The sequence below is a fragment of the Eubalaena glacialis genome, chromosome 9, assembly GCF_028564815.1.
Source record: "Eubalaena glacialis isolate mEubGla1 chromosome 9, mEubGla1.1.hap2.+ XY, whole genome shotgun sequence".
Lineage (NCBI taxonomy): Eukaryota > Metazoa > Chordata > Mammalia > Artiodactyla > Balaenidae > Eubalaena > Eubalaena glacialis.
Window position 1 is genome coordinate 98,968,358 of NC_083724.1, and position 21,164 is coordinate 98,989,521.

The window sequence follows — 21,164 nt, forward strand, 5'->3', positions numbered from 1 at the left end:
GACCTCAAGGGAAAGGGTGAGTGCTGAGGATCACGGCGGGCAATAGGGCCCCAAGACAGGAGCAAGATGACTCTTTCATTAGTTTTTATTTGTTTTTTTCATGCTTGGTTTGTGGGGTGGCAGCAGTTGGACAGGAAAGCGAAGAAGGGACCACTGAAAGGTGATGGGGCTGCGGGAGGGGAGAGGCAGAAGGTTCCAGCGAGGAGACTGGGCCCTGAGGCAGAGAGCAAGAGCAGAGGGGCTTGGGGGATCACTGCAGGGCTTTCCATACGGCCCCAAGCATGAACAACAGCAGGGGCCAGCTCTGTGGAGGCACAAAGGCTGTGCCAGGCCCAGGCGAGCCCGCAGCCTGCAGAGTCTGGTATGGAAACAGGGTCTGAGGAGGAGCGGACGTGGGCTCAGGGAGAGGTGTGAGTCTCTGGATCTCGACGATCCAGTCGGTGAAGTAGGTGACATTGGTGAAGATGCTGGGGTAAATGGGATGATGGCAGTCAAAGCCCCAGCTGGACAGCCCCATCAGAACCCAGGCACTGGCGAAGTCACAGACGAGGGGCCCCCCGGAATCGCCCTAGGAAAGAGATGGGAGTTCATGTGGGTGACTGAGCCAGGTCTGAGAAGACCAGGTAGCAAGGTGGGGCTTATGAGTCTCTGCCATCCAGGCTCACTCAGGTGCACCTCTGTGAAAGTCCCAACACCAGCGTCCCACTGCCGAGCAGCCCTATTAGGCCATGCAGGCAGGCAGTGGAATCGTGCTATAGGAAGTTCCTGATTGACCCTCAGGACAATCATTGATCTAAACCTATCAACATATGGACCTCTGTGCCCAGCGAGGTCATGGTGGTCCAGGACAGGGCACTATCCAAGGCCGAGAAGGGACAGCTGCACCATAGGGCCCAAGAGAGCTGCTCTGTGAGTAAAGCCTGGCCAGCTAAAGCTGCGTCAGTCCCCAGCTCTTGCAATACCCTGAACTGCAGCAGCATGTGCCCACGTGGGTCCTCCTCCTTTTTCATTCATTTAGTTAGGCCTTTAATTTTTCTCTCAACTTCTTGGTTGAACATTTTCAGAAAATGCCCATACCCAGGCCTGGTGGAGGCAGCCTGTTTTGCTCGGGGAGAAGATGGGTGGGCATCTGGAGTCCTAAAATGCTGTCAGGACAGGACAACCTGGTTGGAAATCCCCTCACTCATCAGCCAAAGCGAAGGTCCCATCCTTGGGGGTGGGGGTGGAGGAGCAGGGACTATAGCCATGCTTGCTGCTCCTCCACTCACCTGCCCAACGCGCACATCAAGCATCCAGGGCAGCCTCCGCCTTTGGGCACAGCGGTGAAATGACAAGGCTCCTCTTTTGTGGTGCTTTTGTAAATAAGCCAATTAGCCTGCCATTGTCAGATGTGACATGTGGAAACAAGCCATGGAAGGGACAGGACAGGAAGGGAAGGGCACTTCATAGGGTGGAGGCACAAAGCTTTCCTGTGCTGAGACTCCAGGCAAGAAACAACCTAACTTTCTGATGCAGGAGAAGGGGGAGCAGTAAGTGCAGACGAGGAGAGGAGGGTTGAGCCAGGTTGGGGGGAGGAAGAGCAGTGATGTGTGCGGAGCAAGGGGGATAGATGGAACATGGGGTCACAGGGCCTTATGGTGGGGGGTTAGAATTGACCCCTATGGAGAACTGTCTAGGTTATGTCTAGCACCTGGATCACTCTGGTGCTGTGTGGAGAATGAACCAGTTGGGAGGTAGCTACAGGAGAGAAGGTGAGAGATTACTGATGGGGAGGGGCCAGGGCAGTAAGAAACAGTCAGATTTGGGGCAATATGTTGAAGGAGGCAACAGGACCTTTCAAATCTGAGCCTTTCTCACCAACCAGGGAGGAACTGCAGAGGGGAAGCAGCAGGCTGAGCACGGAGCCCTGGGGTCTCCAGCATTTAGAGGTGGGAGGGGAGGGGACCAGGTGCACAGCAGAGTAGCTGGCTAGTCCTGGTGCCCAGGAAATGGGAGTGAGACTTGCTGAAGTGCTGAGTGAGAGGAGGACTCAGGTCCACAGGTGGCTCTGGCAAGACAGGCTCTTGGGGATGTTGGTCATGTGGCTCTGGTGGCACACTGGCGACACTCCTGGGTGGAGTGGGTTAGATTCAGTGCTGCTGTGAGTCTTTTGGGGAAGGAAGGCAGAGAAACTGGGCAATGGAGGAGGGAGAGTGCTGTTGCACGTTTACACAGGAGCCAGGAAAGAGGGAGACAGAAGACATGGAGCAGGAGAGCCTTTGGGCACCCAGAGCTCCAGGACAGACTGGCTGGGATGGGCCATGAGGCTCAGGAGAGATGGAAGATGCTAGGGTGGGGCTGGCAACATGAATGGGCTCTAGGCTGATTGATTGCTTTGGCGTTCTCAGTGAAATGAGACGATCTCCAGCTGAGGAGGGGGTGGGGGAAGTGGTGGCTTGAAGGAGAGAGAAGGGTACATGGTGTAGCTGGCCAAAAATAACCCTCAAAGATGTCCATCCTCATCACTGGACCCTTTGGCTATGTTACCTTACGTGGCAAAAGGGACTCTGCAGCTGTGATGGAGTTGAGCATCTTGAAATAGGAAGACTGTCCTGGATTATCTGGGTGGACCCAATGTAATCAGAAAGATTCTCATGGGGAAAGAAGGAGGCAGGAGGTCAGAATCAGAGGAGGAGATGTGATGACAGAAGCAGAGGTAGGAGCAATGTGCTTTGGGGACAGAGGAAGGGGCCATGAGCCAAGGAATGCTGGCGGCTTCGAAAAAGCTAGCAGAAGCAAGAAAACATTCTCCCCTAGAGTCTCCAGAAGGAACCAGCTTGGCCAACACCTTGACTTTAGACTTTTGACCTCCAGAAATGTAAGAGAATAAAGTTCTGTTGTTTTAGCCACCCACTTTGAGGTGATTTGTCACCGCAGACCCAAGAAAGTCATACACGGGGTCTTCTTGGAGATTGGGAATGTGCCATCATCACCTCAGCTCTTCCCCTCTGTGCTCCCTAGCTGGGGTGCCCTTGGCCCTCCCCACAGTGTACCCACCCCAAGCTGTTCAAGGCCAGGGGAAGGCCTGGTCCCTGTCCACTCCAGGCCTCAGGGATTCATGCAGATGAGCCATGTGGTTGTCTATATTATGGTGGATTCTGGGCCAGTCGGGGGAGATGGGAAGGGCTCCAATAGCCTCCTGGCCCCTGGGGAGCTCTCAGAAGGCAGAGGAAGGCCCAACACTAATGTATCCCATGCAAAGTGAGATGCACATTGCACTACTGAAGACACACAGCAAACAGTGTGTGTGTGTGTGTGTGTGTGTGTGTGTGTGTGTGTGTGTGTGTGTTGGGCAGGGCCAGAGCAATGAATTCTACCTTGGGTGAAAGGACAGGTCTAAGACAGGCCCAGAAGAACAGGTACAATCCAGATAGAGGGAGGCAGACCAGGCCAGGAGATTGAAAGCCAGCAGGTGTTAAGCACCTACTGAATGCCAGGCACAGTACTGAATCTTCTATAAGGACCTTATTAAGTGGAGGCCATTAGCAACCCCATTTCATGGGTTATCTAAGGTCATAATCACTAAATTACAGACTGAAGACTGGACCCAGGTCTGTCCTGCCCCACAGTCTGAGCACTGAGTGCTCCTGGGGTCTGTCTCTCCTCAGACTTGTTTCTGGGTGTCCTGTGCTGGGGGAGGGCACTTCAGTGAGAGAAGAGAGCCCCGGTTGGAGGTTGGGGACCAGAGCAGGCATGTGACAGAAGATGAATCTAGATGGAACCTCTCAGACAGGCTGTGGTGACTGAAAGGCTAAGGGGGGCAGGAGGGGCCACGTGCTGGGGCTCCTGGGTGTCCAGCTCAATGGTGTCCTCAGCCTGGGGAGAAACGAGAGGGGGTGGGGTCAAGAGGCAGAATGGATGTCCATCAGGCAAGCAGACAAAGGGCTCCGGCCCTGAACTCCATGGGCATGACCTCTGCAGGCTGGAAGGGAGGTCTACGGTGACAGCCAGATGGGGACTCGGGGGACTGAGCCCTTTATTTCACCTGCAGGTGCAGCTGACTCTGTGAGAACGACGGCCCAAGCCAGACAGCCATGGGTTGTGCACTGGGAACCAAGAAAGCTGGATCTACCTCCTACCAGGAGGGCAGGTGGCCAAGCTTCTTCCCTCTGGCTCAGCAGCTCCACTGGGCTGCCGTGAAAACAGCTGTCCATGAGGCCTTCTCAAGGACCAGGTGCATCCCATCCCTCCTGCGTGCATTTCCTGGGGTGCCAAAGCATATTACCACAAACTGGGTAACTATAAAAACAACAGAAATTTCTCTTCTCACAGTTCTGGAAACCAGAAGTCTGAAATCAAGTACCTCTCTGTCTATCCCTCAGCCCACTCTAAATTCAAAATGGTTTCATCTCGAGATTCTTAGCTAATCACATCTGCAAAGACCTATTTCCAAATCAGGTCACTTTCTGAGATTCTAAATGGTTACAAATGTAGGGGACACTATCCAACCCACTACACCATCCTTTCGACAATCCCATGAAGGAGGCCTCAGAATCTTACAGTATAAATGAGGACATGGGCTCAGAAAGTGAAAAGACCTTCAGGGCAGAGCAGTGTCTCTAACTCCAGAACCCTAATACTCTCCCCTCCACTCCACAATGCCATCTATGTAAGAGCTCCGCACATGATGCCAGCTTGGGAGGCTGGGCCCTGAGGTGGATATGGTGGAGGTCAGGTTAGGCTTGGAGTCAGAATACGGGGGACCAGGTTGTGCTGCCTTATTTTAGGGTAGCTACTTTCCCTCTCTGGACCTGTTTGCCCACCTCTAAAATTGGGCATTACAGAGAGAGGAAAGAAATGTTTACAATTCAAATATCCAACAGTGGACTCATACCTGTAATATGTAAAAATACACAAAGAGCCCCTAAAGGAAAAGAAGACAACCCAACAGAAAAGTGAGAGGGGGGGAAAATCTTGAAGGGAAACTTTAGAGAAGATATCCAATGACAATAAACATATTAAAGTATATTTAACTTGTCATCAGGGACATGCAAACCACCATAAGCTATCAAAATGAGAAAAGATGGAAAGTGCAAAGTGTTGGCGAGGATATAAACTCTCATCCAGGACTTCCCTGGTGATCTAGTGGTAAAAAGTCTGCCTTCCAATGCAGGGGACGCGGGTTCAATCCCTGGTTGAGGAACTAAGATCCCAAATGCCGTGGGGCAACTAAGCCAGCGTGCCGCAACTAATGAGCTCATGCGTCTCAAGAGAACCTGCATGCCACAACTACAGAGCCCATGCACTCCGGAGCCCCACGCACAACAGCTAGAGAGAGAAAACCCACACACGACAACTAGAGAGACGCCTGAGAACCACAACCAGAGAGAAACCGGAGGAGACCGCGCACCATAACGAAAGACCCCGCATGCCTCAGCAAAGATCCCTTGTGGTGCAACTAAGACACGACACAGCCAAAAAAAATAAGGAAAATAAATAAATTAAATAAATAAATATTAAACTCTCATCCACTGCTGGAATGAGTGGAAATGGTGCAACCACTTTGGAGATGTTAGGAAATATCTGCCAAAGCTGAATATACACATACCTTTTAATTCAACAATTCTACTCAAGGGTTTCTGTGAAATAGAAGATAAAATATTTGGAAGTGAAATGAAATGAAAAACTTGGAAACCTCTAAAATACCCATCAAGAGTAGAACTGATCATAGAATTCAATTCACACAATAGAGTCCTGTAGAGCAATGAGACTGAACAAACTATAACTACATTTAACAGTTTGGATGAACCTCACAAATATAAAGACACGAAAGATTGACAACTGGAAATAAATTCTATTTATGGAATATTCAGAATCTAATCTAAGTTGTCAAAAGTGAAGATGGTGGTTTCTGTTGGGTGTTGGTGATAGGAAGGAGGTGTGAGTGGGACCTCTGGGGTATTGGTCATCTGTTGTGTAACTATGTGAAAGTTCATCCAACTTATGAAAACAGCATGAATATATTCTTTTGTATGTATGTTATACTTAAATAAAAACTTTAAGGTATGCCTCATAAAAAGATGCTGTTTGAGGGTGCTGCCAGTAGATGCCCTTATGTGCAAGGGGCTTAGGAAGGGGCTATCCTGGGGGACACTGCCAAGGAATTGAGCCCAGGAAGACATGTGGAGGGAGGAAAGACCCTTCCCAGGGGTCTCCACAAAGACAGTAGAGGCAACACAGCCCCTCCCCTAGGGAAACTGAGAACAGGCAAGGGAAGAACAGAAATGACCTTACTCACTTGGCAGATGGCCTTTCCTGTCGAGAAGTCCCCAGCACACAGCATGTCCTCATGCACGGAGAAGTTCTTGCCTTTTCTAAGTCCGTAAAATATATTACAAAACTTGTTCTCAATGAAGCCCACCTTACCCTCCTGGAGATGGAAAGGTTCAAGCAGAGGCGCTGTGAGGATAAGGAGGAAATCAGTGAAGGGTGCTGTGGCTTAGCTACAGGCTACTCTGCCTTACCGTTCACCACTTCAACATGGACTTTTCTCAGCACAGTTGAGCCTTCAGCACTGTTTCAGTCTTCTACCTATGCCTAGTAAGCCCTCCCCCTTTTCTCAAACTTTTCCAAACTCATCCTATTCCCTCCACCTCCCTCATAGCAATAGACCACACCTCTCCTATTCTACAAAGGAAAAAGGCAAATCCCACCAACACATGCCACTCAGTGGTGCTTAGCAACCATTCACCAACCTACCTACCCTTTCACAGACCATCCCATCCACTCTCCATTTGTCTATCATTAACCTTTCCATCCATCCACCAATTCCTCTATCCATCTACCTATCTTTCCTCTTTCCTCATGTCCCATTCATCCACTCACGCTTTCATCCATTTGCCCATTTACCCATCTTTTGATCCATCTCCACTCACTCCATCTATCTCTGCCTACCATCCTTTCACCCACCCACCCATCTTTCCTTCCACCCACTCATCCTCCCACCTACCCTTCACCCATCCACCCTCTCATCCAATCACTCATTTATTCCTCTGTCCTTGTGTTCAGTATCTTTTAGACACTAATGATACACAGGAACATTCTTAGTTGGGGGAGACAGGGATACCGAGCAGGGCCCTGAGGGGCTCCTGGGCACAAAGGCTTTCTGTGTCCCCCATTTCTTTGATTACAGGAAATAGACTTCATTCAGCCTCCATGACCTTCTCTGAGTTCCAACGGGCAGATTCAAGCAGTTGTTAATCAGGGAAGGGAGGGGATGCGAGACCAGTGAGAAACAGTCAAGAGAAACACAGTGCAGCCTTGGGGCAAGGTCCTGGCTCCCCAAAAATGGATACACAAAACAATATCTTTGAGCTGTTTTGCAGATACTGAAACCCCCTCCAGGTGGGAGAAGTTAATGATTAACAATGGTATGCTGCCCACAAGCAGGTAGACCCCAGACCAGTTGGAACCTGAAGGTTGATGATGCTGACTCCTACTTACCTCACCACCACCTCATCAGCAGAATGTCCAAGAGCTGATCATGCCCTCTTTGAACCATTACTATGAAACTTCTCACTATCCTCTCCAAGTAGAGACACAGTCTTTTGAGGCAGGAGCCCACTGTGTCCCCGTTTGCCTGGCAAAGTAATAAAGCTATCCTTTTCTACTTCACCCAAAACTCTGTCTCCAAGATTCTATTTAGCACTGGTGTACAGAGAAGCTGAGCTTTTTGTATCAACAGGGTAAATGAAGTAAATAAGTAGAATTGTTTTAGATCTAATAAGTGGTGTAAAGGAAATAAAACAGGGACATATGCTATTAGAGGTTGCCTGTTTTAGCTCATATGATCAAGTAAAACGCCTCAGAGGAGCAGCTGAGTTGTACATGTAAAGAAGTGAGTCATGCCAAGGTTAGCAGGGAGAGCAAGTGAGGCCAGGGAGGCAGCCAAGGTGAAGGCCCTGAGGTGGCAATGGCCTTGGCATTTTCAAGCAGGAAGGAGGCCTGCTGGCTGGGATGGTGTGGGTGAGGGATGTAGTAGGAGATGAGCAGAGAGGAATTGGGGCCAACATTACACAGGGCCTGAGAGCCAAGGTAGGGAGTTACGACTTTTTTCTAGGTATAAATGAGAAGGCACTGAGGGTAATGAGCAGGGAACTGGCATGACTCCTGCTTTAAAGAAAACACTCAGACAGCTATGTGGAGACTAAAGTATAGCACACAGGGTGGGATCTCAGAGACCAGTCTGGAGGTCCAGGCAAGCAATTATGGTCTATAGGACCAGGGTGGCAGCAGTGGAGTACCTACCAGGCGCCTGGCCCTGCCCGGGCCACAGGCTGGGATATTAAAACAAGAAAGACAGGGTTTCTGTCCTCAAGGAGGAACAATCTGTGTGTGTGTGTGTGTGTGTGTGTGTGTGTGTGTGTGTGTGTGTATGAAATGTGGTGTATCTGTGGTGTGTATGTGTTGTGTATGTGGTGTGAGAATGCTGGGAACGTGGTTGTTTGTCCTATGATTAGGGAGTGTTCATGACATACTAGTAGGCAAGGGCCAGGGATGCTGGCACATCCCACCCAATGAAGACAGGGTCTGTTCAAAATGCCTGTAGCACCTCTGTTGAGAAACACGGTACCAAATTATGACCCTACAAATAATTAAAATATATATTCTTTTTCCCCTTAATTTTGCACCATAAGCATTTCCCCCAACCATAAATACTCCTTTCTTTAATAAAGACTCTGGCTCATAAGTCTTTGCCTACATTTCTCCTCTTTCAATCTTAAAAAACATAATTTTTTTCCTGCGTTATGCAGTTCACCTAACAAGCTTACAAAGTAGATAGCTGAGCTGCGTTGGGAGAAGAGCAAAGTGAGGTTCAGAGAGTGAAACACTCTTAAGTCATAATCATTCTAACTTCATCAGGCAGGCTCAGAGGTCAGAAGTCGTACGTGTGTTTTCCTTCCACTTTTCCCAAGCTCCTCTTATGGCAATGGGAAATCAGGGTGTTTGTTTGTCAGTGGCCTGCAATGGGCCAGGCCCCAAGCATGACCTTTGAGTTGAATCAAGTCATCTCAGATCCATGGTTGATTAAAACCTTGGAATCCAGAACCAGAAAGACTTCAAGAACCCAGAATCTTGATTCCAAAAGTCAAAGATTCCCAGACTTTCAGTGTAAACCTTTGCACTTAGAGAACACTGAAGCTTTACAATCACACACTTTCAGAACTAGAACTAAAATGGTCCACTCCTCTAGAAATGACGCATAGTGGGCCAAGGTCCAGTGCCTCTTTGCTTGGGGACCCCTCAGGAGGAGCCACACCTCCCTTCTTCCCTCCTTTGTCCTTCTCCCCTTCCTCCTCCCCACCCTCATCTGCCCCAACCCGACTCTCCTACACCCTCTCACTTTCCTCGTTGAGCATCCCCCAGCCAGTTATCCAGCAGGATGAGTTACTGGGTAGCTGCATGCCAGGGACTGGGAGGCAGGCGGGGATGATGTAGGAGGTGAAATTCACAGGAAAGAGCAGCTGCAACATGGCTATGTCACTCCCGAAGGGATGTAACTTCTCAAAGTCTGGGTGCATGATAATCCGGCTCAGTGACATCTCTCGGGTGTGCTGGGTGTGCTGGTGCAGCTGGGTGCTTCCTAACAGAACCCGGTAGTTCTCCGGGGCATGAGATTTTCTGGAGGAAGAAGGGCACATTGTCACCATCATCTCTGCGTGTGGGCTAGCTCTTTCCCTGCATCCTCATCTAACTGCCCACAGGCCTCTACCCCACATGATGCTAGACAGCTTTTTTCTCCCCATTTCTAGCGTTCAGGAGTCCTTCTTTCTTGGGGCTAATTGATATTCTACTTACAACCTCAGACACACGGCTTCTCCATCACACACTAGAATCAGAGGAGCATTGAATCCTTGTGCTGGAAAGATCCTTGGTGGCGTATCAAATGAAGGTCTTTGATTGTACACAGGAGGAGTTCTGGCTCAATCCCAGCTCTAACTTTACCCTTCCCAAGACTCCCTACAGTCCACCTTCTGGCCCCACATTCTTCCTGACCTCTCCTTTCTTTAAACACCTTCCTGACCAAGGGCTGCTTCTCCACTTAGGTATAAGGACTCACAAAAGATTTGTTAAATAAATGAGCAAATGAGTGCAGGAAACAGAACCTTGCCTTGTTCCCTGAACACAGGTGCTGAAACTTCCCACCTCCCTGACTGTTTGCACGGCTCATCCACCTGGAGACCCACTCATGCTCCCCTTGCCCAAACCCTTCCCCTCCAGCAAGCCCCTCCCTCTCCATAGCCCTTCTCCGGAACCCCCAGCCCATGCGTCTGCCCTTCTCACCCATGTTGGGCCTTCTCTTGTGACAGGATGGAGACAGGGTGAGGTGGGGACTTGCCACCCCTGATGTCACAAAGGGGCTTGCATGGATCATCGTATGGAGTAGGCGCCAATAGGACTCTAAGTTCTGAAAGTTCCAGCTCCCAGACCTGGGCTGTGATGCCCCAACTCCCTGGGGACCCCTCCTCATCTGTTCAGACCTAGGCACTGAGCCAGGCCCAGGACGGCCAGGGGAATTAGACTCCTGAGCAGCCATGTCACTCTCCCAGGGAGCCCCAATTCCCACCTATGCAGCCTGGCACCATGGCTCCCCACAACGCACACCAGCGGCCATGACTACTCCTGGGCACACAGTTGTGCAGGAGTAATAAGAAGAATTGCCCAGCTGCTGGCCATACATGCGGTCCCAGGTCCCTGCCTAGAATCTGACACCTGGAAATGTGGGGACATTAAGAAGAAGCTGTGATCTGAGATTGGTCCACACTGCATGGCAGCCAGGATGGACACTGCCACTCTCCTGAGGCACATCTGTGTTGAAGGACAGGCACAGGGGCTGATGGCAGAGCATGAGGCGGATCTGAGCAGGTGAGCAAGGAGGACCGTCCAGGTGGAGGGTACACAGGCCAAAGGCAGGAATGACATGCATCTGAAGGCCACAGACTGCCCCAGAGAAAAGCCCAGAGGAGCTGACGTGGGATGCCCATCACCCTTTTTCTCCTCTTCCCCCATATCCCCCTCCCCTGCCAGTGCCTGTGCTGGCACCCTGGAAGGAGGACTTACTTCAGAAAGCAGTGGGCAGTGGAAACGACCCAGTGAGAGTTAATGAGGACAGCTCCACAGATATGTGAGCCCTGGTACTGCAAGCTGGCCTGCCATGGCCACTGGCCAGCCACCACGTCCTGGCCACCGTAGATCTTCCCCATCACCTTGGGTTTCCCGCACACTGTGGAGACTCCCCTGCCACCTACGATAGAGACACTAGTAGTACCCCAAATGCCACTACCAGGAAGGCCCTGTCCACTTCATAGATGGGAAAACCAAGGCCAAGCGTCCAGTGGCCTAGCCAAAATGACAGCGCTACCTGGACTCTACTTTCACTGGCTGCCCCTGAGAATTGGACAGAGCAAGCCCTGTGGGGATGAGGACCCAGAGGTCTGGTGGGATGGGGCAAGGGGGGACCTAAGGTAGCCACAGCAGCTCACAGCAGCATCTCCAGGGAGAAGGACATCCCCGAGTGAGGCTGCCAAGTGCTGGGCACGTCACAGACCTTATTTCCCTCAACTAGCACACCTCAATGCCTACTCTTGTAGATCAAAGAACTAAAGGTCTCAGAAGTTGCCAACATTACTTGCTCAAGATCATGGCTTCTAAGGGCCTGTGCCTCCTCCATGTCACCCCGGTGTCTTAGGGAGGGAGATTTGCAGTCTGTGGTGCTGTGTGAGCTGGGGAAAGTCATTCCCCCTCTCTGACTCAGGATTCTACATTTCTAAAAGAAGAGGGAGTGGGCTAATGAAGACAGCCCTGGCTCTAGGACTCACACCTGGGAGGGCAGGGGGTGTGCCCAGGCACCCTGAGAGCGGGCATCTTGGTCTAGGGCCTGCGCTTCCAGGGCCTCACGGAGGGGAATGAGACCCGCGGCCCTGGACTCAGGGCCTCTCATTCATCAGTCCTGGTGCTTTCCTCCACCCAGCCACCCAGCCTCAGGGTCAGACCCTGCTATGTCCCCACTTCCACAGTCCCACAGAGGTCCCACAGTCCCACAGAGGCACTTCCCACCCAGAGGCTCCACAGTGGGGAGTCGGTGACCCACCTGTGTTGAGAGGGTCTCTGGGCTGCCTGGTTGTTGGCCAGGGCAGAGAAAAGATGAAATTCAGTGACTCAGGGCACCCAGGCCCTGGTCACAGCTGGCCCCCTCAGGCCCTGCAGTTTAGGCCGTTTCAGCCCTCAACAGAGGCCCCAACGCACCTGTGGCTCCCGGGGCCAACCGCTGTGCTTCCGGAGTCGGAGCGCTGCCCTCCACCGCTCCGCCCGCGCCTGGAGCCCAGCCGGGGGCGGCCGTGGCCGTGGCCGGGGACCCTCGCAGCTCCAGGGTGGCCACGGGCAGCAGCAGCAGCCAGAGAAGGGCCACAGGCTGGCCTCGGCCTTGGGCGATCCACGCCTCCGTGCCCATTGCCAGGGTTGCTGACTCCCGCCTGACCCCACCCTGGCCCTGCCTGACCTTGCCCTGACCCCGCCTCAGCCCAGCCCTGATCCCACCCTGACCTTCTTAATAACCTTTTAAACAACTCTACTAAGATATAATTTATATACCATGAAGTTCACTTATTATTATACAAGGGACAATTCAATGATTTTCTGTACATTTTTAAAAATTTATTTATTTATTTATATTTAAATAAACTTTTTGTTTTAGATTTATGAAAAAGTTGCAAAGACAGTACAAGGAGTTCCAAGATCCCCCTCACCCACTTTCCCCTAATATTAAGATCTTATATTACTATGGCACATTTATCACAACTAGTGAGCCAATATTGAGACATTAATATTAACTGAGGTCCATTCTTTCTTTTTAAAAATTTTTTTAACCTTAAGGTGTATAGCATAATGATTTGACTTCCATGCATCATGAAATGATCATCAGAATAAATTTAGTGAACATCCATCATCCCACATAGATACAAAATTAAAGAAATGGAAAAAAAAATTTTCCTTGTGATGAGAACTCTTAGGATTTACTCTTATCAACTGTCATGTATAACATACAGCAGTGTTAATTATATTTATCATGTTGTCCATTACATCCCTAGTACTTATTTATCGCATAACTGGGAGTTTGTACCTTTGACTGCAGCTAACCAATTCCCCCTCCCCCAATCTCCGGCCTCTGGTAACCACAAATCCGATCTCCTTTCCTATGAATTTGTTTGTTTTTGAAGTATAATTGATGTACAATGCTATGTTAGTTCCTGTTACACAACATAGTGATTGGTTATTTCTGTACATTTCAAAATGATAAGTATAGTTATGATATGTCACCATACAAATATATCACATAATTATTGACTATATTCCCCACAGTGTACATTTCATACTCATTTATTTTGCAACTGAAATTTTGTACCTCTTCATCTCCCTCACCTATTGCTTTCTTTCCCCCAACACTCTCCCGTCTGGCAAGCACCTGTTTGTTCTCTGTATCTATAACTCTGTCTCTGTTTTGTTAGGTTTCTTCATTTGTTTTATTTTTTAGATTGCATATATAAGTGTAATCATACAGTACTTGCCTTTGTCTGACTTACTTCACTTAACATAATACCCTCATGGTCCATCCATGTTGTTGCAAATGGCAAGATTCCGTTCTTTATCAGATATGTGATTTGCAAGATTTTCTCCAAGTCTGTAGCTTGTTTATTCATTCTTTCAACAGTGGCGCTCAAAGAGCAAAAGTTTTTAATTTTGATGAAGTCTAATTTACTAATCTTTTCTTGTATGGATCATGTTTTTGATGTTATATCTAATAGATCATGAAGAGTTTCTTCTATGTTTTCTTTGAGAAATTTTAGGGGTTGTTTCTTACATTTGGATCTGTGATCGAGTTTTAGTTCATTTTTGTCTAGTGTGATGTAAGTTTCTGTTTCTTTGCTTTGGGTTTTTCCTGTGGATATCCATTTATCCCTGCACCTTTCCTTGGTTAAAAAAAGAAAGGTTAGTCTTTCTTGTATTGAATTGTCTTGGGACCTTTGTTGAAAATCAATTCATAATAAAAATTGTTTTATTTCTGGACTCTTAATTCTGTGCCATTGAACTGTATTCCTTTCCTTGTGCCTGAAACCCACTGTCTAGATTAATACGTATTATAGTAAAATTTGACGTCAGGTGGTGAAAGTTCTCCAGCTTTATTCTTTTGCCAAACTGTTTAGGCTATTCTGCATCCTTTGCGTTTCCATATGAATTTTAGAATCAGCTGTCAAATGCTACACAAAAAGAGCCTGCTAGAATATTCACAGGGACTGCATTGAATTTATAGATCAATCCGAGGAGAATTGCTTTCTTTTTTTTACTTAAAAATTTATTTATTTATTTATTTATTTATCTATTTTTGGTTGCTTTGTGTCTTCGTTGCTGCGTGTGGGCTTTCTCTAGTTGTGGTGAGTGGGGGCTACTCTTGGTTGCAACGTGCAGGCTTCTCATTGTGGTGGCTTCTCTTGTTGTGGAGCATGGGCTCTAGGCACGTGGGCTTTAGTAGTTGTGGCACACGGCTCAGTAGCTGTGGCTCACCGTCTTTAGAGCGCTGGCTTGTAGTTGTGCCTCATGGGCTTAGTTGCTCCGCGACACGTGGGATCTTCCTGGACCAGAGCTCGAACCTGTGTCCCCTGCATTGGCAGGAGGATTCTTAACCACTGCACCACCAGGGAAGTCCGAGAATTGCTTTCGTGATAATATGAAGTCTCCTGATCTATGAACAAGAAATGTTTCTGTTTATATAGATCTTTAATTTCTCTCAGCAATGTTTTGTAGTTTTCAGTGTACAGATCTTGCAGCTCTTTATTAAATTTATTTCTAAGTATTTTATTCTTTTCCATGCTACTGTGAATGAAATCATTTTGTTAATTTCCTTTTCATATTTTTGTACTTAGTATATAGAAATGAAATTTATTTTTATAAGAAATGTTTCCTGTGACCTTCTAAAACTTGTTTATTCATTCTAGTCTGTTTTGTTTTGTTGTATTTTGTTTTGGTGGGATCATTGGTGTTTTCTAACACATAGGATCATGTCCTCTGTAATAAAAGTTCTAATTCTGCCATTTAAAGTTGGATGCCTTTAATTTCTTATTTCTCTCCTACCTTCTTTTTTTCTTTTTCCCTTCTTTCCTTCCTTCCTTCCTTCCTACCTTTCTTTCCTCCACTTCTTAGAGACTATATATATATATATTTTTTAAACATCTTTATTGAAGTATAATTGCTTTACAATGGTGTGCTAGCTTCTGCTTTACAACAAAGTGAATCAGTTACACATATACATATGTTGCCATATCTCTTCCCTCTTGCATCTCCCTCCCTCCCACCCTCCCTATCCCACCCCTCTAGGTGGTCACAAAGCACCGAGCTGATCTCCCTGTGCTATGCGGCTGCTTCCCACTAGTTATCTATTTTACATTTGGTACTGTATATATGTCCATGACACTCTCTCACCCTGTCACATCTCACCCCTCCCCCTCCCCATATCCTCAAGTCCATTCTCTAGTAGGTCTGTGTCTTTATTCCCATCTTGCCACTAGGTTCTTCATGACCTCTTTTTTTTTTTTTCCCTTAGATTCCATATATATGTGTTAGCATACTGTATTTGTTTTTCTCTTTCTGACTTACTTCACTCTGTATGACAGACTCTAACTCCATCCACCTCATTACAAACACCTCCATTTCATTTCTTTTTATGGCTGAGTAATATTCCATTGTATATATGTGCCACATCTTCTTTATCCATTCATCTGATGATGGACACCTAGGTTGCTTCCATGTCCTGGCTGTTGTAAACAGAGCTGCAATGAATATTTTGGTACATGACTCTTTCTGAATTATGGTTTTCTCAGGGTATATGCCCAGTAGTGGGATTGCTGGGTCATATGGTAGTTCTATTTTTAGTTTTTTAAGGAACCTCCATACTGTTCTCCATAGTGGCTGTATCAATTTACATTCCCACCAACAGTGCAAGAGTGTTCCCTTTTCTCCACACCCTCTCCAGCATTTATTGTTTCTAGATTTTTTGATGATGGCCATTCTGACCGGTGTGAGATGATACCTCATTGTAGTTTTGATTTGCATTTCTCTAATGATTAATGATGTTGAGCATTCTTTCATGTGTCTGTTGGCAATCTGTATCTCTTCTTTGGAGAAATGTCTATTTAGGTCTTCTGCCCATTTTGGGATTGGGTTGTTTGTTTTTTTGTTATTGAGCTGCATGAGCTGCTTGTAAATCTTGGAGATTAATCCTTTGTCCGTTGCTTCATTTGCAAATATTTTCTCCCATTCTGAGGGTTGTCTTTTGGTCTTGTTTATGGTTTCCTTTGCTGTGCAAAAGCTTTTAAGTTTCATTAGGTCCCATTTGTTTATTTGTGTTTTTATTTCCATTTCTCTAGGACCTGGGTCAAAAAGGATCTTGCTGTGACTTATGTCATACAGTGTTCTGCCTATGTTTTCCTCTAAGAGTTTGATAGTCTCTGGCCTTACACTTAGGTCTTTAATCCATTTTGAGTTTATTTTTGTGTATGGTGTTAGGGAGTGTTCGAATTTCATACTTTTACATGTACCTGTCCAATTTTCCCAGCACCACTTATTGAAGAGGCTGTCTTTTCTCCACTGTATATGCTTGCCTCCTTTATCAAAGATAAGGTGACCATATGTGCGTGGGCTTATCTCTGGGCTTTCTATCCTGTTCCATTGATCTATATTTCTGTTTTTGTGCCAGTACCAAACTGTCTTGATTACTGTAGCTTTGTAATATAGTCTGAAGTCAGGGAGCCTGATTCCTCCAGCTCCATTTCTCGTTCTCAAGATTGCTTTCACTATTCGGGGTCTTTTGTGTTTCCATACAAATTGTGAAATTTTTTGTTCTAGTTCTGTGAAAAATGCCAGTGGTAGTTTGATAGGGATTGCATTGAATCTGTAGATTGCTTTGGGTAGCAGAGTCATTTTCACAATGTTTATTCTTCCAATCCAAGAACATGGTATATCTCTCCATCTGTTTGTATCATCTTTAATTTCTTTCATCAGTGTCCTATAATTTTCTGCATACAGGTCTTTTGTCTCCTTAGGTAGGTTTATTCCTAGGTATTTTATTCTTTTTGTTGCAATGGTAAACGGGAGTGTTTTCTTAATTTCACTTTCAGATTTTTCATCATTAGTATACAGGAATGCAAGAGATTTCTGTGCATTAATTTTGTATCCTGCTACTTTACCAAATTCATTGATTAGCTCTAGTAGTTTTCTGGTAGCATCTTTTGGATTCTCTATGTATAGTATCATGTCATCTGCAAACAGTGACAGCTTTACTTCTTCTTTTCCGATTTGGATTCCTTTTATTTCTTTTTCTTCTCTGATTGCTGTGGCTAGCACTTCCAAAACTATGTTGAATAATAGTGGTGAGAGTGGGCAACCTTGTCTTGTTCCTGATCTTAGTGGAAATGGTTTCAGTTTTTCACCATTGAGGACAATGTTGGCTGTGGGTTTGTCATATACGGCCTTTATTATGTTGAGGAAAGTTCCCTCTATGCCTACTTTCTGCAGGACTTTTATCATAAATGGGTGTTGAATTTTGTCGAAAGCTTTCTCTGCATCTATTGAGATGATCATATGGTTTTTCTCCTTCAATTTGTTAATATGATGTATCACGTTGATTGATTTGCGTATATTGAAGAATCCTTGCATTCCTGGAATAAACCCCACTTGATCATGGTGTATGATCCTTTTAATGTGCTGTTGGATTCTGTTTGCTAGTATTTTGTTGAGGATTTTTGCATCTATGTTCATCAGTGATATTGGCCTGTAGTTTTCTTTCTTTGTGACATCTTTGCCTGGTTTTGGTATCAGGGTGATGGTGGCCTCGTAGAATGAGTTGGGGAGTGTTCCTCCCTCTGCAATGTTTTGGAAGAGTTTGAGAAGGATAGGTGTTAGCTCTTCTCTAAATGTTTGATAGAATTCGCCTGTGAAGCCATCTGGTCCGGGGCTTTTGTGTGTTGGAAGATTTTTAATCACAGTTTCAATTTCAGTGCTTGTGATTGGTCTGTTCATATTTTCTATTTCTTCCTGGTTCAGTCTCGGCAGGTTGTGCATTTCTAAGAATCTGTCCATTTCTTCCAGGTTGTCCATTTTATTAGCATAGAGTTGCTTGTAGTAATCTCTTATGATCGTTTGTATTTCTGCAGTGTCAGTGGTTACTTCTCCTTTTTCATTTCTAATTCTATTAATTTGAGTCTTCTCCTTTTTTCTCTTGATGAGTCTGGCTAATGGTTTATCAATTTTGTTTATCTTCTCAAAGAACCAGCTTTTAGTTTCATTGATTTTTGCTATTGTTTCCTTCATTTCTTTTTCATTTATTTCTGATCTGATCTTTATGATTTCTTTCCTTCTGCTAGCTTTGGGGTTTTTTTGTTCTTCTTTCTCTAATTGCTTTAGGTGCAAGGTTAGGTTGTTTATTCGAGATGTTTCCTGTTTCTTGATGTAGGCTTGTATTGCTATAAACTTCCCTCTTAGAACTGCTTTTGCTGCATCCCATAGGTTTTGGATCGTCGTGTCTCCATTGTCATTTGTTTCTAGGTATTTTTTGATTTCCCCTTTGATTTCTTCAGTGATCACTTCGTTATTAAGTAGTGTATTGTGTAGCCTCCATGTGTTTGTATTTTTTACAGATCTTTTCCTGTAATTGATATCTAGTCTCATAGCGTTGTGGTCGGAAAAGATACTTGATACGATTTCAATTTTTTTAAATTTACCAAGGCTTGATTTGTGACCCAAGATATGATCTATCCTGGAGAATGTTCCATGAGCACTTGAGAAAAATGTGTATTCTGTTGTTTTTGGGTGGAATGTCCTATAAATATCAATTAAGTCCATCTTGTTTAATGTATCATTTAAAGCTTGTGTTTCCTTATTTATTTTCATTTTGGATGATCTGTCCATTGGTGAAAGTGGGGTGTTAAAGTCCCCTACTATGATTGTGTTACTGTCGATTTCCCCTTTTATGGCTGTTAGTATTTGCCTTATGTATTGAGGTGCTCCTATGTTGGGTGCATAAATATTTACAATTGTTATACCTTCCTCTTGGATCGATCCCTTGATCATTATATAGTGTCCGTCTTTGTCTCTTGTAATTGTCTTTATTTTAAAGTCTATTTTGTCTGATATGAGAATTGCTACTCCAGCTTTCTTTTGGTTTCCATTTGCATGGAATATCTTTTTCCATCCCCTCACTTTCAGTCTGTATGTGTCTCTAGGTCTGAAGTGGGTCTCTTGTAGACAGCATATATATGGGTCTTGTTTTTGTATCCATTCAGCCAGTCTGTGTCTTTTGGTGGGAGCATTTAATCCATTTACATTTAAGGTAATTATCGATATGTATGTTCCTATTCCCATTTTCTTAAATGTTTTGGGTTTGTTATTGTAGGTGTTTTCCTTCTCTTGTGTTTCTTGCCTAGAGAAGTTCCTTTAGCATTTGTTGTAAAGCTGGTTTGGTGGTGCTGAACTCTCTCAGCTTTTGCTTGTCTGTAAAGGTTTTAATTTCTCCATCAAATCTGAATGAGATCCTTGCTGGGTAGAGTAATCTTGGTTGTAGGTTTTTCTCCTTCATCACTTTAAGTATATCCTGCCACTCCCTTCTGGCTTGCAGCGTTTCTGCTGAAAGATCAGCTGTTAACCTTATGGGGATGCCCTTGTGTGTTATCTGTTGTTTTTCCCTTGCTGCTTTTAATATGTTTTCTTTATATTTAATTTTTGATAGTTTGATTAATATGTGTCTTGGTGTGTTTCTCCTTGGATTTATCCTGTATGGGACTCTCTGTGCTTCCAGGACTTGATTAACTATTTCCTTTCCCATATTAGGGAAGTTTTCAACTATAATCTCTTCAAATATTTTCTCAGTCCCTTTCTTTTTCTCTTCTTCTTCTGGGACCCCTATAATTCGAATGTTGGTGCGTTTAATGTTGTCCCAGAGGTCTCTGAGACTGTCCTCAGTTCTTTTCATTCTTTTTTCTTTATTCTGGTCTGCAGTAGTTATTTCCACCATTTTATCTTCCAGGTCACTTATCCGTTCTTCTGCCTCAGTTATTCTGCTATTGATCCCATCTAGAGTATTTTTAATTTCATTTATTGTGCTTGTCATCGTTTCTTGGTTCCTCTTTAGTTCTTCTACGTCCTTGTTAAATGTTTCTTGCATTTTGTCTATTCTATTTCCAAGACTTTGGATCATCCTTACTATCATTATTCTGAATTCTTTTTCAGGTAGACTACCTATTTCCTCTTCATTTGTTAGGTCTGGTGTGTTTTGACCCTGCTCCTTCATCTGCTGTGTGTTTTTCTGTCTTCTCATTTTGCTTATCTTACTGTGTTTGGGGTCTCCTTTTCACAGGCTGCAGGTTCGTAGTTCCCGTTGTTTTTGGTATCTGTCCCCAGTGGCTAAGGTTGGTTCAGTGGGTTGTGTAGGTTTCCTGGTGGAGGGAACTAGTGCCTGTGTTCTGGTGGATGAGGCTGGATCTTGTCTTTCTGGTGGGTTCGTCCACGTCTGGTGGTGTGTTTTGGGGTGTCTGTGGCCTTATTATGATTTTAGGCAGCCTCTCTGTTAATGGATGGGGCTGTGTTCCTCTCTTGCTAGTTGTTTGGCATAGGGTGTCCAGCACTGTAGCTTGCTGGTCGTTGAGTGAAGCTGGGTCTTGATGTTGAGATGGAGATCTGTGAGAGATTTTCGCCGTTTAGTATTACGTGGAGCTGGGAGGTCTCTTGTGGACCAGTGTCCTGAAGTTGGCTCTCCCACCTCAGAGGCACAGCCCTGATGCCTGGCTGGAGCACCAAGAGCCTTTCATCCACACGGCTCAGAATAAAAGGGAGAAAAAATGGAAGGAAAGAAAAAAAGAGGATAAAATAAAATAAAATAAAGCAATTATAATAAAAAATAAGAAAAAAAATTATTAAGAGTAAATTTATTAAGAAAAAAAATTTTTTTTAATTTTTAAAAATAGATTTATTAATTTTTTATACTAAAAATAAGAAAAAAATTATTTAGAAAAAATTTATTAAGAAAAAAAATTTTTTAATTTTTTAAAATAAAAAATGTGAAAAAACTTATTAAAAATTTT

The 21,164-nt window shown here is 45.4% G+C and overlaps 1 protein-coding gene across 1 annotated transcript in view; it reads right to left on the minus strand.

Annotated features, from left to right (window-relative positions):
- Positions 1 to 250: 250 nt before the first annotated feature.
- LOC133097371 (putative serine protease 47) overlaps positions 251 to 21,164 on the minus strand; it is a 60,995-nt gene continuing 40,081 nt past the window's right edge. Inside the window, exons 2-6 of the mRNA XM_061199230.1 lie at positions 12,286 to 12,577; positions 11,101 to 11,284; positions 9,383 to 9,660; positions 6,278 to 6,438; positions 251 to 568 (exon numbers count right to left, since the gene is read on the minus strand). Of these exons, the coding sequence (XP_061055213.1) occupies positions 251 to 568; positions 6,278 to 6,438; positions 9,383 to 9,660; positions 11,101 to 11,284; positions 12,286 to 12,577 (1,233 nt within the window). The remainder of the gene's footprint in view (positions 569 to 6,277; positions 6,439 to 9,382; positions 9,661 to 11,100; positions 11,285 to 12,285; positions 12,578 to 21,164) is intronic.